Source organism: Maylandia zebra, linkage group LG18 (assembly GCF_041146795.1).
Source record: "Maylandia zebra isolate NMK-2024a linkage group LG18, Mzebra_GT3a, whole genome shotgun sequence".
Lineage (NCBI taxonomy): Eukaryota > Metazoa > Chordata > Actinopteri > Cichliformes > Cichlidae > Maylandia > Maylandia zebra.
In genome coordinates this window covers 35526321-35543465 of record NC_135184.1, presented here as the reverse complement: position 1 = coordinate 35543465, position 17145 = coordinate 35526321, and the positions used below count along the sequence as shown (strand labels likewise).

Below are 17145 nucleotides of genomic sequence, written 5' to 3'. Positions count from 1 at the left end.
GAAGTTTGAATTGAAGCAGGACGACTTTTCATAAAATGTCCGTGTGTTCCTTTAAGATAGTCTTTAATGCTAAACTAAATAGGCTAATTGTAGCACATGAAACTGATCTCATGCCTGTGACACGTGAGGGACACATCCCATAATGTCACACTGCTGACGGTGTGTAACCAAAGCCGTGGACTAATTTCACAGGATTTCACTCTTACATGCACATTTTAATGAGGTTCTTGCACGACACTGTAAAGTTTGGTCTGATACAAAGATATAAAATATACACCTATTGTGCAATGTTACTGAGAGGAAAGGCAGATCGGATCGACCTGCTAATTCTTAAAAGGCTCAGAAAGAAATATTTGCAGTGACAGGCACACTATTATGTGAGCATGCAGCTAAAGAACTTCTTAATTAGAGACATTTGTGGTGTATTTCATAATGGGATCAGTAACTTTCACCTGTCTGTAAGTAAGAACTGATAAATGTGAGAAAGCTGATACATTTGCGGGGTTTTTACTTTTCAAAGGTAAAGTGCAGTGAGGTGACTGTTGTGATTCAGAGAGATATAAATAGACTATGTGAGTCCTGTCACACTTGCCCCGACTGTCAGATGTGGACTGGCCATTAAAACATTTGGGGATTTGTCTTCTGGGCCTTCTTCACGAGCTCTGACATTATACAAGCTTTACACAGACATGCCACATGTCGTCTTAGCTGTGGACACGAGCTGTGTAAAAAGAGCTGCCATCACAATTAAGATGAGTGAGTGGGTGGGTGTGGGTCATGTCCAAATACTGATACTTTATATCCTCATAAATTCAACATAATGGTTCAAAATCAGTCTTAAGTGACAGAATGTGGAGAATGAAAATGTGCTAAATGTGAAAAAGTCACTAATGAGCAACATGTCTACAGAAGAGTCATCAGAATCATTTTAGTAGAATTATTGGAGCATCAAAACCCACACAACAGGTGCACAGATCAATATTTATGGACAGACTTAGATTTTAGGAATAATGACATATTACATTACTTGTTTAGACCACAATAACAAATAATTTCTGTAAAGTGTTCAGATATAAATGAGTGAAATAACATTTAAACCTGATCTAAGCTGATCAATTTTCTTCTCTGGTTTCCTCATCATTATTTTCCATATCATAATATAAACATGTGCTAACACTCAATAACAGGAATAAAAAGTGCTCAGGTGATTCTTTTGCTTTCTGTAGGCACAAACGTGGACAGCTGCAGATAACACAAACAGTCCAAATGAACACATCGTGTGTTTTGTTAAATGAATGGTACAGGAATCATAGTCTGGATGTGGTCGTTATTTTCTTCTCTTTCTAGGATGTTCTTCACAGTGTGAATCAAAAGGTTCTCAGGGAGCTTATGATGAGCGTGTTTGTTGCAGCTTCATATCATAAATTTAGACAATACATCTTTTTTTTCAGTAAAAATAAAAAAAGAACTACCATTGAAAACTCAGTGCAACTTCTCTTTGCACGTTTTTGTGCCTCCCACATCAGATAAAGATGACAGTTACATATATGATTTTATCGTTTCCATTTAAAGATGGAAAATGTGCACTGGAACACTGCAGTACCAGTTTAGCTATAATGAGTATGCTAGCAAGCTTACAGTGTGACATATTCAGGTAAGAGACTTTAACCAAAGAGGAAGACTCATTTCAGTATTAGTCTAATAAGGTAGTGTTCACAGCTTTAACTTTAACCATCAAACACACTCACTGTACTGACGAATACTGCAGTTCGGGGTGTCTCTCTGTCTGAGATTCACCCGTGCCGCACGTTATCAATCTCAAGTGTCTCAGTGTTGTTTACTCACCTGACTGTTTGTTAACTGTAAATCTCTGACACTGTACTAGTACAACACTGAGAGCCAAAAACCTGACGAAAAATCAAAAGATCGTGTTTCAAAGTGCCACAGATTAAAGGTGAACTTTGTCACTATCACATCACCTTAGTGCCAGTTTAAAGTCTTGAAGCTGACCATTTTATGGGTCCCCATTTTAGCTTTCTGTAGGCAAACATAAAAAATGTGATGGATATGACTATAAAACCGAGGAATACACCGATATGGTCCCACAGTCAAGCGTACCCTAATGCACATGTGGATGCAGCCACAGGAGTCCCCTGCTGGTCATTACAAAGAATTGAGGCTAAATGTCTCACTTTTTCCCACATATAGAACTGGTGACATTAATCTTAAACTTTGTAGATCTCCAGTAAACAACTTCCTGTTTTGACCCGTGTACACTGATGTTTCTGTAAATCCAGATGTCAGCTTAAAAGATTTAAAGCTGGGTTTAGAGAACTTGTCAGATAATAAGTCCTGTAATATGATTGATTTCAGCTCTAACTAATTGTCTATTGACTTAAAAAAAGGTGTCAGGTTTCGCAGTGTGGCAGACAGGGTGAGACCCAAACACACAAGCATAAACTTAAATATAACTTTATTACTGAACTTAAGGAATCAAAATGCATAAGACAAAATAGCTTAGGTGAGACTCAAAACCGTTAACTCATAGACTAGGCTCTAGCACGTGACCACAGAACACACAATGCACACGGGAAGACTGAGACAATAAATACACAGGAGAGTGAAGTGGACACAACTGTGAACACAGCAGGGACAAATCAGGAGTAACAAGACAGAAGAAGCAAAACTGAACATAATGCACACAGGGCAAGGAAGTGTCAAAATAAAACAGGAAATAAACACTGAAATCAAGACCACTTAACAGGGACAATGCTTGTGGAGCTCAAACATGTGCCTAAAGACCCATAGAACAGGGAACATAGAGCTATAATAGAAAATCAATCAAAAAAACCCCAAATATCCTAAAAACTCAGATCATGACCAAAGGAAAATTGTTGTGCCACAGATGGTTGGTTTGTTTCTCCTCCACCCAAAACAGGAATGAAAATAAAGCCATATTACATCTGAAGACGTGCATATTAATTCACACCAGCAACACGTCAGCACGATGATGAAAAACAAAATGACTGAACATGAATTTAGATTACAGTTTTGTTTTTTGTTCAGGTGTGATCCGGACAGCCCTGGGTCCTGGTGACATGGACCGTGAGCAGAGGGAGCACTACCAGGTGGTGATCGAAGCCAAGGACATGGGTGGACAGAGAGGAGGCCTCACTGGGAGCACTGTGGTTAAAATCACTCTCACTGACGTCAACGACAACCCTCCCCACTTCACTCAGAGTAAGACAGCAGCACAGACGAAGCACAGTGTGTATACGAGTGATGAAACACACACAGCTATTAATTATACTCAGTTCAGTTTTATTTCTAATCAGCAACAACAGCTTTCTCAAGGCTGTTTATATTGTAAGGGAAAGGAAAATAATACAAGGAAACAATACAAAGAAAAGAGAGAAAACCCCAACAATCATATGACATCCTTTGAGCAAGCACTTTGGTGACAGCGGGATCGAAATAAATGTCCTTTAAACAGGAAGAAACCTCCAGCAGAGCCAGAATCAGGGAGGGGCCATCATTGGTTGGGGTGAGGATGGACAAAGACACGCTGTGGAGAGATCCAGATATTAATAATAACTAATAATTAAATGCAGAGTGGTGTATGAACACATAGTGAGTGAAAAAGTTGATTGAAGAAGAAACACCCAGTGCATCATGGGAATCCCCAGCAGCCTACACCTAGTGCAGCGTAACTAAGGGCGGATTCAGGGTCACCTGGTCCAGCCCTAACTATATGCTTTAGCATGCATTCAGGTTTTTCTTTAATGTTGTCAGCTGTCTGTATCTTGTTTAAAGCCTTTTAAGAATCCCGTGAATCCCTTTATCAGATCTTAATTCTTCCCCAGGGTTTGGTACTCTATCGCCCCCTGTGACATGTTTTTGTCCTGCACAATTGAGAGAATTATTCTGCAGCCATAATTCTGTCCAAAAACATTCATATCAATTGACAAATTGAATATAATTGGGAGTTAAAACAAAAACTAGAAAACCCCAGACACCTCCGTCACCAGAGTGAGTCCCACCGATGTGACGGAGCTGACTGTTTCCAGGTATATACCAGTTCAGAGTTCCTGAATCGTCCACGTCCGGCTCTGTCGTTGGGAGAATTCAGGCCACTGATAAAGACATTGGAAAGAACACTGAGATGGACTTCACCATCATCAGCGGTGACGGGATGGAAATGTTTGACATTTCCACTGACAAAGAAACACAAGAAGGACTCGTCACTGTCAGAAAGGTGAGAGCAACTAACCAGTAAACATTAAAAACGGGACTTGAAGCGTTGGGGGTCAAATGATGTTATAATAGAGACCAAAAGAAAATGTTCTTGAGTCGCTGTGTACTGAAAAAGCATGAGTCAAACTATCCATAGCTTTGGCCACCTTCAGATAATACTGGCTTCTTATTTTGCATTGATATTTTTCTCACATCACTGGTTGGCTTGAAATGAATTGATCAGAGCTCACACTTTCAGCTCCTAAGGATCCTGCTAACTAAGTCTGTTTTACATATGCTGTTAAAAATACAAAGCCATGCCGTGTTGTAGAAATGTGTCCTCACAGAGAGTGTGTGTCAACATTGATACAAACTGTTTTAGTGACAAACCTCTGACCCACTATCACCACAGCAACCTGACAGCACCAGCTGCTGTTACAGATACTTTACATGACCATGCCACACTTGTATACACTATATGTATGTATGTATGTATCTTTCAAGCTGTTGTCTCATTTATCTGTCTACATGCATTTGTTGGCCTCAGTGGACATTGATGATTGCCATTGTTCAGGCTGGCTTTATGTTTCCACAGACATCTTTACTGAAAGCAGTCGTTCTCTCTTTGCCTTTGCAGCCTTTGGATTATGAGAAGAAACCATCATACACGATCGAGATCCAGGTCCAGAACACCCAGGAATATGTTCGCTTCGTGTCCTCAGGCCCAAAAGACGTGGCTACGGTTCGGTTGGCCGTGGATGATGTGGATGAGCCGCCTGTGTTTAAAAAAGCCAGCTACCTGTATGAGGTGAAAGAAGATGTTGCGGTGGGCACAGTGGTGGGCTCAGTCAGCGCCATGGACCCCGACAGAGCTCGCAGCATTGTCAAGTAAGGCTAAATGTCTTTTTCTACTCCAACCACACCAACTAAAAAAAGGAAATTATATAATGGCAGTTTTGAATTTCAGATTGTAAAGTCTCACTGGTCTCGAGAGCTAAACTCCAGCTTGTGTTTATACAGACTACAACTTCTGCTCAGTCGTTTTTTTCTTGTGGGCTTTAATGTTTTAAGTTCATGAGTCGCTGAGTTTACCACACGCTACCATTATGTTTTGTGTTATAGACAAAGATGCTTCTTAACGTCAGAGCCTTAGTACTTTTGTTCTCGTATTTAGACAGAAATCATATATGATATCTATGATTGCAAAGCTCAGGCAGAGATGTCGGAACCACGAGAGGAAAAGTGTATATTCCACAACATTCGAGAGAACCTTGGGGTTAGTATCAAGGATATTTGGCATGCAGACTGGAAGAGTCAGGAATTGAACCACCAACCTTCCAGTCAGCAGATGACCTGCTCTACCTCTTGAGCTACAGACCCAATGCAAGTTGCATTTATGGTAAAATTAGCATAAAGTTCAGGTTTTGGATAAGAGTTTGAAACCTGCTGTGATGATTAAATTTAAGGGAAAGAAGCTTGAAAATGCATGAACATTTCTCACAAAGATAATCAAATCAATCAATCGAAAGGTTTATTGTCATTTCGTATGTTATTTCAAAAAATACTCTGACTGAAACGAAATACTGTTTCTCACCAGCCTCTACAGTAACCAATACAATTTTTTTTAAAAGTCAATGATAAATCGCAGTAATAATAAGGATAAATAACATCGATTCGTAATGTAAATTCTAAAACGAGCTCAGGTCTAAGCAGTCACACTCATTCAGGTGGCAGCAGTCCTTTCATAGAAGAGGATCATTAGATCAAATAGTGTGTGTATAGCTGTGTGAATAGCTGAGTGGGTGGGGAGGGGTGCTCTTGTACCTCTTGCCAGACAGCAGGAGGGAGAACAGGCCATGAGAGGGGTGGTGGGAGTCTCTGATGATGGAGGTAGCTCTGCGTATGCAGCCCTGTTTGTAGATCTCCAGAGATGAGAGAGGGGCACCAACAATCCTCCTGGCAGTCTTAACCATCCAAAGCAAGATGTCAAACTTTGTGTCAGGATGTTTTCAAACATGTGTGTGGGTGTGTGTGTCCTTCGCCCTACAGCAGGGGTCGGCAACCTTTCTGATGACGAGTGCATGTAAAATTTACTAATGCAACTACTGATTGCATTAGCAATAAATTGAATAACGCTCTATGTTAACAGTTACACACACGCTTCATCTCTTTGCTCTTGAATGCTTTGCTTCTTATATAGATTTTTATTGATTTTTATGCTGATTTTTTCCCTTTTTTCCGTGTGAGCTTACCTGCGATAACTTCTGGACACTTGTAGATCATTAGGACTAGAGTGTTCTTAACAGAAACAGCAACATTTTATGGTTACCTTGTCCTCAGCGCTCCGTGTGTCTGTGGCCTAGACACAGCTGAAGCCTGATTACAGCGTCTGGGCACCGAGCAGCCTCAATAGCCTAGAAAGGTGCTAACCGCTAGGCTAACTAGCAACAAGATGCCTTCCCTCTCCACAGATGACTACCACAGCCTCCTGCAGAAGATTGCAGTACTGGAGACAAAAATTCATCGCTTAGAAGTAAACGTGGAGGTAAATGGACTGTGTGGAAATGAAACAACCTTGCCTTTGATTCAAAACAATGGCGATGAGCAAGCTAGTACACAGCTAAGGAGCACAGATAACATGACCAAGAAAGTAGACTCTGTGCACTATTATAAATCCTCAAGTGATAATCCCCCCTTAGACTGTCTTGGTGCAAAACCAAGACATAAATCATGTCTCCTGGAAGGGGGAGGACGTATCACAGGCAGGGCACAGCGAGCTGAAATCTCTGAAACCGACTGGCCTTCACTTCCTACGAGACAGAGAAGCTCTTCTACCCCTGTATACGGGAGGAAACAGGACTGGACAACCGTGAATAGGAAGGTTAACAACAAACCTCCAAAACAACTGAATGTGAAACTGCAGAACAGATTTGCTCCACTATCAAAGGACCCTGGATCTATATCGGACAACCATCCATCTAAAAGCAGCGAAATAAGGTCTGAAAATCTGTTGAAAAGTGAAAGGCCACAGGGAAAGCTAAAGGCTAGGCCTGAAACTCTGATTGTGGGTGACTCTGCTGTAAAGGATGTACAAAGGATGTGCGGTAAGAACACTAAAGTCCTCTGCTTTCCTAAGGATATGGTCAACAACCTGAAGGAGAGAATTCTTCAAATTGCAGATGAATATCCAACTGTGACAAACATTGTTCTGCATACAGGGTCAAACGATGTGTCCAAACAACAGTCGGAGGTTCTGAAACGGGACTTTACTGGAATATTAAACACTGTAAACTCTCTGAATGCAGCTGTATTCATCAGTGGACCTGTACCGCCGGTCAGAGGAGGAGACGAGAGATTCAGCAGGTTGTTTACACTGAATAAATGGCTTATATCAGCATGTGCTGACCACTCAGTGCACTTTATCGACAACTTTAATATTTTTTGGGAACGCAGGCATCTGTTCAAAGCAAATGGATTTAATTTTAACAAGTCAGGGGTGAAACTGTTCACCTCCAACTTGTTTTATTCCATACGTCATCCATCCGTGCTTGGTGCCAAGGCTGAGATAAACGAGGAGTTATCTCATAAAGAGGAACAAACAGTACTCCAAGAACAGACAAAGCCCAGCAGAAACCTTGAGGAGGAGCTCCATCTGCCCCCACCCGGGAAGAGCCTCAGAAAGGAGAGACATCCATGGCATCTGAGGAAGAGCCTCAGAAAGGAGAGACATCTGAGGCAAGAAGAGGGGTCCCTATTTGCCTCCAACTCTCTCAACAACACCAACGACCAGGACAAGGGACCACGACCTTCCCCAGTCCCCCAAACCCCTGACAGGCCATCACCCTCCTCCCCCTCCCTTTCTCCCTCCTCCCCACACCTGAAATTCACTGAGGAGATGATGGAGCGGGTCAATGCTGGGCTCAGATCTACCCCCCGTCCCAATCCCTTTTTGTCCCCCATAAACCCCCCACCAGAGCGGCCAAAGGTTCGCCATCGAGCCCCACCCTCAACAGAGCAATCGAAGTCACATTGCCCAGCCTCGCCCCCCTTAGTTCCTCTTCATGCTCTGTCTCCGCAGTCTGATGTGTGATGTGTGAAGGGTCCGGGCTGTGAGGATTATGGCAGTGGTGACTTTTCCCAGGAGAAGCTGGGACCCTGTTTACTAGAAGGTTTTAAAATTTCTGTACTTTTAGGTGACAGGAGACATGTGGCCTGGTCAAAACACAGAGAGCTGCACTCTAAAAGATCTTTAAACATAGTAAACATACCTTGTGTGCCACAGACTGCTCCCAAACACGAGGGGACAAGTAATACCTCTAAAACACTTAAGTTGGCTTTATTAAACATTAGATCTCTAGCTGGGAAAACATTTTTAATTAATGATTTAATCACTGAGCACAGCCTTGATTTTATGTTTTTAACTGAAACTTGGTTGGACCAAAGTAACAGTGGAGCTGTTCTCATCGAGACGACCCCTCCTAACTACAGTTTTATCAGTGAGGTCAGGGCGAGCAGGAGAGGAGGAGGGGTTGCTGTCTTATTTAATGAATCATTTCAATGTAAGCAGCTATCTCCTGGAAGTTTTCAGTCTTTTGAATATGTGGCTTTACAGCTGAAGGCCCCATCCAAAGTTGTGTTTCTTAATGTTTACAGGCCTCCCAAATACTGCACAGACTTTTTTAATGACCTCAGTGAACTGCTGTCTGTGACCTGTGTTGATTTTGACTGTGTAATTATTGCTGGGGATTTTAACATCCATGTGGACAACCCTCAGGACAAAGGGACTAAAGACCTGAGTAACACTCTGGGCAACTTTGGGCTGACTCAGCATGTAACAGAGGCCACACATAATAGAGGACACACTCTTGACCTACTGATCTCCAAAGGCCTGAGCATTTCAAAGGTTACTGTGTCTGATGTGGGCTTATCTGATCATTACTGTGTTTTCTTTGAAAGTAAAATCTCAGCCCACACAAATATATCAACAGCAGTGATCACAAAACGGTGTATAACTGAACACAGTAGTGCAATTTTTAACCAGGTCTTCCCATTAACACCTGACCTGCCCAGAGGGTCAGTCAATGAGCTCGTCAATAGCTTCAATGCTAACATGTTAAATGTAATGGACACTATTGCTCCCATTAAGGTGAAGGTTATCTCTGGAAGGAAAAAGTCTCCCTGGAGAAACTCCACACTGGTGAAAAATGAAAAAAGAGAGTGTAGGAAAGCTGAGCGCAGATGGAGAAAAACAAACCTCCAGGTTCATTATGACATCTATAAAGAGAAACTTCACAATTATAATTTACAACTGAGGAATGAAAGGAGGTCCTACTTCTCTGACATCATCACTAAAAACAGCCATAATGCTCGGGTCTTATTTTCTACAGTTGACAGGCTAACAAACCCTCCTGTGCCAGTGGCAGCTGAACTTCATTCAACCATGGCCTGCAATGACTTTGCCAAATTCTTCACTGAAAAAATCCAAAAAATTAGACAAGCAATTGGTACATCAACAGCAGATCCAGAATATGTACTGTGTCCACCAAAAAACTGTTTAAACACCATGAAACAGTTTCAACCTATTAACAGCAAAGACCTGGAGGACATCTTAGGTCAGCTGAACTCCTCCTCCTGCTGTTTAGATGTCCTGCCAACAAGTTCTTTCAAAAAGGTCTCAAAGACTTTAGAGTCAGACCTGTTACAGATCGTCAACTTTTCTTTATTATCAGGTGTGTTTCCAGAATCACTAAAAACTGCTGTAATCAAACCTATACTGAAAAAGGACAATCTTGACAAGACACAAATGAACAACTACAGGCCGATCTCAAATCTCCCATTTTTAAGTAAGATCATTGAAAAAGCAGTTTCTCAACAGCTCAGTTACTTCTTAAAACAGAATAATTGCTACGATGCCTTCCAGTCAGGTTTTAGACAGAACCACAGCACTGAAACCGCTCTGACCAAAGTGTTTAATGACATATGTCTGAATACAGACAGTGGAAAAATGTCAGTCCTAGTTTTACTGGATCTCAGTGCAGCATTTGATACAGTTGACCACAACATATTACTCAAACGACTGGAGAACTGGACAGGTCTTTCAGGAACTGTACTAAACTGGTTCAAAACATACGTAGAAAACAGGAAATACTTTGTATCAATAGGTAACTTCACATCTGAGCAGACAAGTATCACATGTGGAGTTCCCCAAGGTTCCATCTTGGGACCCCTTCTGTTTAACATCTACATGCTCCCACTGGCACAGATAATAAAGAACAACAAAATAAACTATCACAGCTATGCAGATGACACACAAATATATATCACAATGTCACCAGGAGACCGAGGCCCTGTACAGGCTCTTGGTAAATGCATTGAGGAAATCAATGACTGGTTGTGCCACAATTTTCTCCAGCTAAACAAAAACAAAACTGAGGTAATAGTCTTTGGCGCCAAAGAAAAACGATTACAGGTCACCAGAGAACTTCAATCTATACATCTAAAAACCACAAACCAGGCGAGAAATTTGGGTGTAGTGATGGATGCAGACCTAAACTTAGAAAAACACATTAAGACAATAACAAAGTCAAAAGGATAAAAGATCTGATGTCTCAACAGGACCTGGAAAAACTAGTCCATGCATTCATCTTTAGTAGGCTTGATTACTGTAACAGCATCTTTACAGGTCTACCTAAAAAAAAAATCAGTCAGACAACTACAGCTCATTCAGAACTCTGCTGCTCGAGTCTTCACTAAGACCAAAAAAGTGGACCACATCAGTCCAGCTCTGAGGTCTTTACACTGGCTGCCTGTCCGTCAGAGGATAGACTTTAAAGTTCTGATGCTGGCCTATAAAGCTCTGAATGGTTTAGGACCAAAATACATCAATGACCTCCTGACCCAGTATGAACCTTCCAGATCCCTCAGGTCATCTGGATCCGGTCTTTTATCAGTTCCCAGAGTCAGAACCAGACACGGAGAAGCTGCATTCAGCTTTTATGCTCCTTATATCTGGAACAAACTCCCAGAAAGCCTCAGATCAGCTGAAACACTCAGTTTATTTAAATCCAGGTTGAAGACTCACCTGTTCTCAGCTGCATTTGAATAAAGCACCAAATCCACACTTTTAAGCTTAAATTTCAAAACTTACATTTAACTACTGATTTTATCTACTGTTCTGATTTTATCTGTTTTGATTTTATATACTGTTGTTTGTTTGTTTGTTTGTTTGTTTGTTTGTTTGTTTGTTTGTTAATTAGTTAGTTAGTTTATTTGCTTGTTTTAATCAATTTTAAATCATGCTTTTTATTTGTTCTTGTTTCTAATGTCTCTGTAAAGCACTTTGAATCACCTTGTTGTTGAATTGTGCTATACAAATAAACTTGCCTTGCCTTGCCTATATAGAACAACTTTATAGAATTATATTTGTTCACAGATGTTGGCAGCTGTCAGCGAATAGTTATCAGCTGTTTGGAAACAAAAAAAGACTTTTTATCCATAACAGCAAATGAACTGAACAACAGAAAATCCAAATGCTATTTATGGTCTCCTCACAACAATGATAAGAAAAATAAACTGGGCCAATACGGCATGTTTGTTAATACAGAGACACACATGTTAATGTGATCTCTGGTCTCCCACTCAGACACACAGGTCTCCCAGTGTCCAGCATTCAGACCTGAGGACTCATGTAAGAGAAAGTCTGCTCACACAGACATGTAGAGCCAAACACTGTCAATAAGGCCTCTGCAATGTTCTGAAGACAGTTAAACCTGTCAGGTAGTGACGTCTAGCAGGTGAACATGCAGCTCCATGAACATGCACAGCAGTGGATTCCAGCTGCGTCCGTAATTCTACAAACTTTGACCCCACAGAGTGTGAATTCTGTCTCGATCTATGGATGTATCCGTGCATTTCCGTAGTGCTGATGCTGCGCTGAGCGGACAGTTCCTGCCAGCTAGCAACGTCCCTCTCACCGGTAGGCGAAGTTATTTTTAGCCAATTACAAGTTGAATCTGGTAGTTGGGGTTGTTAGCTAAGATACTGTCATTAAGAAGAGGCACAACTAATGTGCCTATGCGAGCTAATGTGCGATGTGCACCGCTGGCCCGGCCATTTATTTTTTAATGCACCTTCTCAGATTAACTCACTGCGTGTCGTGCCCAGGGCTGGACTGGGACAAAAAAACAGCCCGGGCATTTTGACGAGAGACCGGCCCCCAGGTATTAAAGCCATAAAGCCTTTGAATGAAAACAGACGCTGTTGTGACAGTGATGTACAGTCTTGTTGGTATATGTATGATTTCTATACATTTTACATCAGATAAAAACTTTGGTTGTAAGATTCAGATAATTATTTATTAAAAGCATTTTAAATGAGACTAAGAAAGAAAAGTATTTCTTTGTGCCCCCCTCTCCCTGTTAATGCCCTACCTGCCCCCCTGGCAGAACTAGACCCGCCCCTGCACAGTTACCAGCTGTCAGCTACTTAGAAAAGGATCCTGGTGTTATTTCTCAGAAACAGTTCATAACTTCAACTCATCCATGTCACCTAAAAGGTAAACCTGTTTCTCCATCACCTGTTCAGCTCTGATGGTTCAGTAAGGACATCTCCTGGTTTCATCTTCATGTTTCCCTCTCACCACATATCCAAACCAACATCATGACCAGCAGCTTTACAGCTGTGGCTCCAGCAAACATCAGCTGATACTAGAAATTAATATTAAATAAATTCTAACAACAGCTGATCAAGCTTAAACGTGCTGCTGTTGTTTAGCGCGACATCCGCTGGTTTCCTGTTTCTGGCGCAAAGTGGGCGATAAATAAACAAGAGAGCCAATCAGCTGATCATTGATCAGTTTCATGATTGAAGTAGAAACGGGAGAGAGAGGGAGAGAATGAGAGGAGAAGAGGCAGCTGTGCAGCAAAGACAGAATAACTCCAGCTTTGTGTCTTTTTCAGCTCAAAACGAAACGCGTAATATTTTCTCTGAATACGAGACGATTCCATTTTTTACGGAACATTTGGCAACTCTACTAACTAACCTTATGAATAAAATAATGTTCACCATCAGTAACATCATAGCACCACCCAGCTGTATAGAAACTCCGTCATGCTAGCTAGCACGCAGCACGAGTTATTGTAACTGACGGTAAAAAGTCAGCACAACGAAAATAAACTCCACCTGAACGTGGTTTATATCTGACCCAGATAGACTGCAGGTCATAACTTCTTACCTGAAGTTCAGTTCACCTGATACTCGGACTGGCGGCCGCCTCGGGGCTCTCCTACTGCCTCCCCTTTCTCTCATCCACCTGCTGCCTCTGTGGAAGCTCTAAATAACTGAGTTATTTTTACACATCTGCCAGCATCTGGCCAATTCACCATCCCAGTATGCCCAATGGCCAGCTATGGCCGTGCCATCAGTTAACCCTTCGCGTGCCAGCTGTGGCGCGTGTGCCCAGGGTTGCCGACCCCTGAACTGCAGAGAGTGGAGCAGGCAGCAGTCTCTGTCGATCGGCTAGAACAGAAAATCCAGTCCAAGTTATTTCGACACTAGAAGACAGGTGAAGTACTACCTACAAATGATAACAATTTATTACTTTAAGATGAAGAAGTAAACCATGTTCCGGCTGTGCGGCTAAACTACTGCATCTATGCAAGCACCTGCTATCTAAGCAAAGTCAAATTCAATCAATTACATTTCTAAATATAAACTTTCTGTAATACCTTTATGTATTCCTGGCAAAACAGTCGTACAGACTATACAAAGTCCATAAGCTGGTCTCCAGCATGTGATATGTGCTTCTGAAGAGCCTGATTTATTTGTTTTGGAGATTATGTATCAGAATTTCAGGAGCAGGACCACGCCTCCAAACACGCTCCTTCCTGTTGTCATCTATATAGGTTCCTCCAGTTCTGCAAGCTGATCATTCTTGTTTACGTGCCCCTCCCTCCCTCCTTGTTCTCAATTCTTTAACTTCTTCATTTCTATTTAGTGCATGAGGATCTTCCAGGCCTGGGAGCCGTCGCCAGTCCCCTTCAAGGCCTTCCCCAAACTGCAGCTCAATTCATGTCCAAGCTTCACCTTTACCTACTAAAATGCTGTCAAACCTCAAATGAGGAAGTGGGCCCAGCGAGTGAATTTAGAGATCCCATTCCTCCCTTTCATATACGCTGCACAGCTACCAGAACTTAAACACTTAAACAACCACCCGGAACGTTTTACGACGTTAGAAAGTTATCTTTTTGACACACACACACAAAATACAACTGACTCCCACGATGCCTCCTGCAAGCAGTGGTCTACAGGAGGGCTCATGTTGCTCCTTCTGTAGGCTCCTGGCATTAAGACCCAGCTACCAGACATTGTCCCTCTCCAGCTTCCTCCTCCAGGGTGGGGTAACCCTATCCCAGGGTAGGGTACACTGGTCCCTTGGTCTTATTTTATCTATAGCAGTGGTTCTTAACCTTGTTGGAGGTACCGAACCCCACCAGTTTCATATGCGCATTCACCGAACCCCTCTTTAGTGAATTATTTTTTTTTTCAAATTCAAGACATAGATATGTTTTTTTACTGGTGCACAAAATGAGCCGTACATGAACATCACCTTGTTCAAAGAACAAAACCAACACAATGCATGAACTTACAACAAATTACATACCTGCAAATCAGTGTGACTTCTGCTGTTGTCTTTGAGAGACCAGTTCAGATATGCGTGGCTTCACCTTGGCAAGTGCCAGTCTCATGTCATTTTCACAGAAAAGTCTGTTCCTTTTCTTCGTTTTTATGTCCAGCATCGTCGAAAAGGATTGCTCGCAAAGATATGTTGTAACAAATGGTATAAAAAAAATCCAGGGCTTTCTTAGCAATAATTGGATACTCGTCCATTTGTCGACACCAAAACGTTGAGAGTGTTGTTGTTCTGAAGAGTTGCTGTTGAACCTGGCTCTGCTGAATTTCAATGATTTCGTCAAGGTATTCATCATTGACATCTGCTGTCTCAACAGCAAACGTGAACGTCTGTCTCACCCATGCTGGATATGACTCTCTTGTAGGGAAATATCTGTCGAGAGACTTTGCAAGCTCATCTAAGTGCGTTGCAATTGTTTGCTTCAGTTCCGTGGATACAGAAACATCTCCGATTCCAGACACATCTTCGACCTTACTTACACAGTTGTCCAGAAGGGGGAAGTTTGCAAAGTTGTTGTTCTCTGTTCGTCGTTTCCATAACGTTAGCTTTTTTTGAAAAGCCTTCAGGTGTTCTTCCGCTTCTATGATATTGACTCCACCACCCTGCATCTGCTGATTGAGATGATTGAGAGCTGCGAATATATCAGCCATGTACGCTAAAATGAGAATGAACTCAGGATTTTTGAAGCAATCTGCATGACAGTGTTGGTGCTCTTGCAAAAACAGGGCTAATTCCACACGCATGGCAAAAACACGATTCAGCACCTGTCCCCGGGATAACCGCCGAACATTAGAATGGTACAGAAGTACCTCGAATTCAGAGCCCATTTCTTTACACAGCTCACTGAAGATGCGGTGCCTCAGAGCACTATTTCACACATAGTTCACACATTCCACCACGGTTTTTAATACTTCTGCCATTTTTGGAGGCAAGGTTTTTGTTGCCAATGCATGCCTGTGCAAAATACAATGAGTCACAATGATGTGTGGTGCATCGGCTTTTACTAGCGCACCAAAACCAGAGTTTCTTCCCAGCATGACGGGAGCTCCGTCTGTACAAACTGCAGAAACCATGTCCCATGAAAGATTGTTGTCTCCGAAGAAGTCATCCACAAGCTTCTTCACATCGGCTGCCTTAGTTGTTTTTGTTAGAGGCTTACAAAATAAAAAATCTTCTTTTATCATGTCATCTTTCACATAGCGCACAAAAACAGTAGGCTGGCTTAGATTAGCAACGTCTGTGCTCTCATCGAGCTGAAGGCTGAATTTTGCCGGGCTTGAAATCAGATCGGCGACTACTTGAGCCAAGATGTCTTTACTCATGTCTTCTATTCTGCCGCTGACGGTGTCATTTGAAAGAGGAATTTGTGATAATTTACCTTCGGCCGCTGTTCCGAGTATCAGATTTGCCATCTTTAACGCGGCTGGTTTCACGAGTGTTTCACCAATGGTGTGTGGCTTGCCCTGCTTTGCGATCAGGTAAGCAACTTCGTACGATGCTGTGAGGATCGGTTTGTTAACGGGTACAAATCCAAGAGCAGGCAGAGTGGGCCTTTCATCGAATCTGGCTCTCTTCACCTTGAATTCAGCAAGTGTTGTGTTCTTGTATTCCCCGTCTCCATGCAGCTTCAAGAAGTGTTCCTTTAGTTTTGCCGGTGCGAGACTAGAGTTGCTCAACTTGGCGTTGCAAATCATGCAGATAGGACGCTCACTCCCATCACGTTCCGTGATACATGTAAATCCATACTGTACATATTTGTCCAACCACTTTCTTTTTTTGCCCGACATAGTTAGTATGGATTAAAATGTTAAAAAAAAAATCACGCGAAGTACTACCACGACATTCACATGTTGACTACTGCGCGCGCTACATTCCCCGCAGGCCTGATTGGCCAAGCAGTGTAGCATGATCGTCTGCAGCCAGTGATGGCCAGAAGGGGGTGTGTCATCACAAATTTACAAGATAATTCGGGCGTGGCTGGACCTCTGCGACCTCCGCAGTGGAGGCTCTGCCGAACCCCTGAGACCGACTCACCGAACCCCTAGGGTTCGATCGAACCCAGGTTAAGAACCACTGATCTATAGGGTTTGGGTGGCAGCCAGTGCTGCCCGATTCCCATCTATCAATGCTGGGTAGTGTCTGAGTTCGAGAGATAATGGCTAGATATAGTCGGACACACCTCAACACATGGCTTGTCTCTGGAACCAGACTCTGTTCCAGTA

General features: G+C 42.4%; 1 protein-coding gene across 1 annotated transcript in view; it reads left to right on the top strand.

The window, feature by feature from the left end:
* The window catches only part of LOC101475564 (cadherin-6), a 54714-nt gene that overhangs the window by 24027 nt on the left and 13542 nt on the right, over positions 1 to 17145 (top strand). The window contains exons 5-7 of the mRNA XM_076876627.1: positions 3067 to 3240; positions 4068 to 4255; positions 4871 to 5121. Coding sequence (XP_076732742.1) covers positions 3067 to 3240; positions 4068 to 4255; positions 4871 to 5121 — 613 coding nt within the window. The remainder of the gene's footprint in view (positions 1 to 3066; positions 3241 to 4067; positions 4256 to 4870; positions 5122 to 17145) is intronic.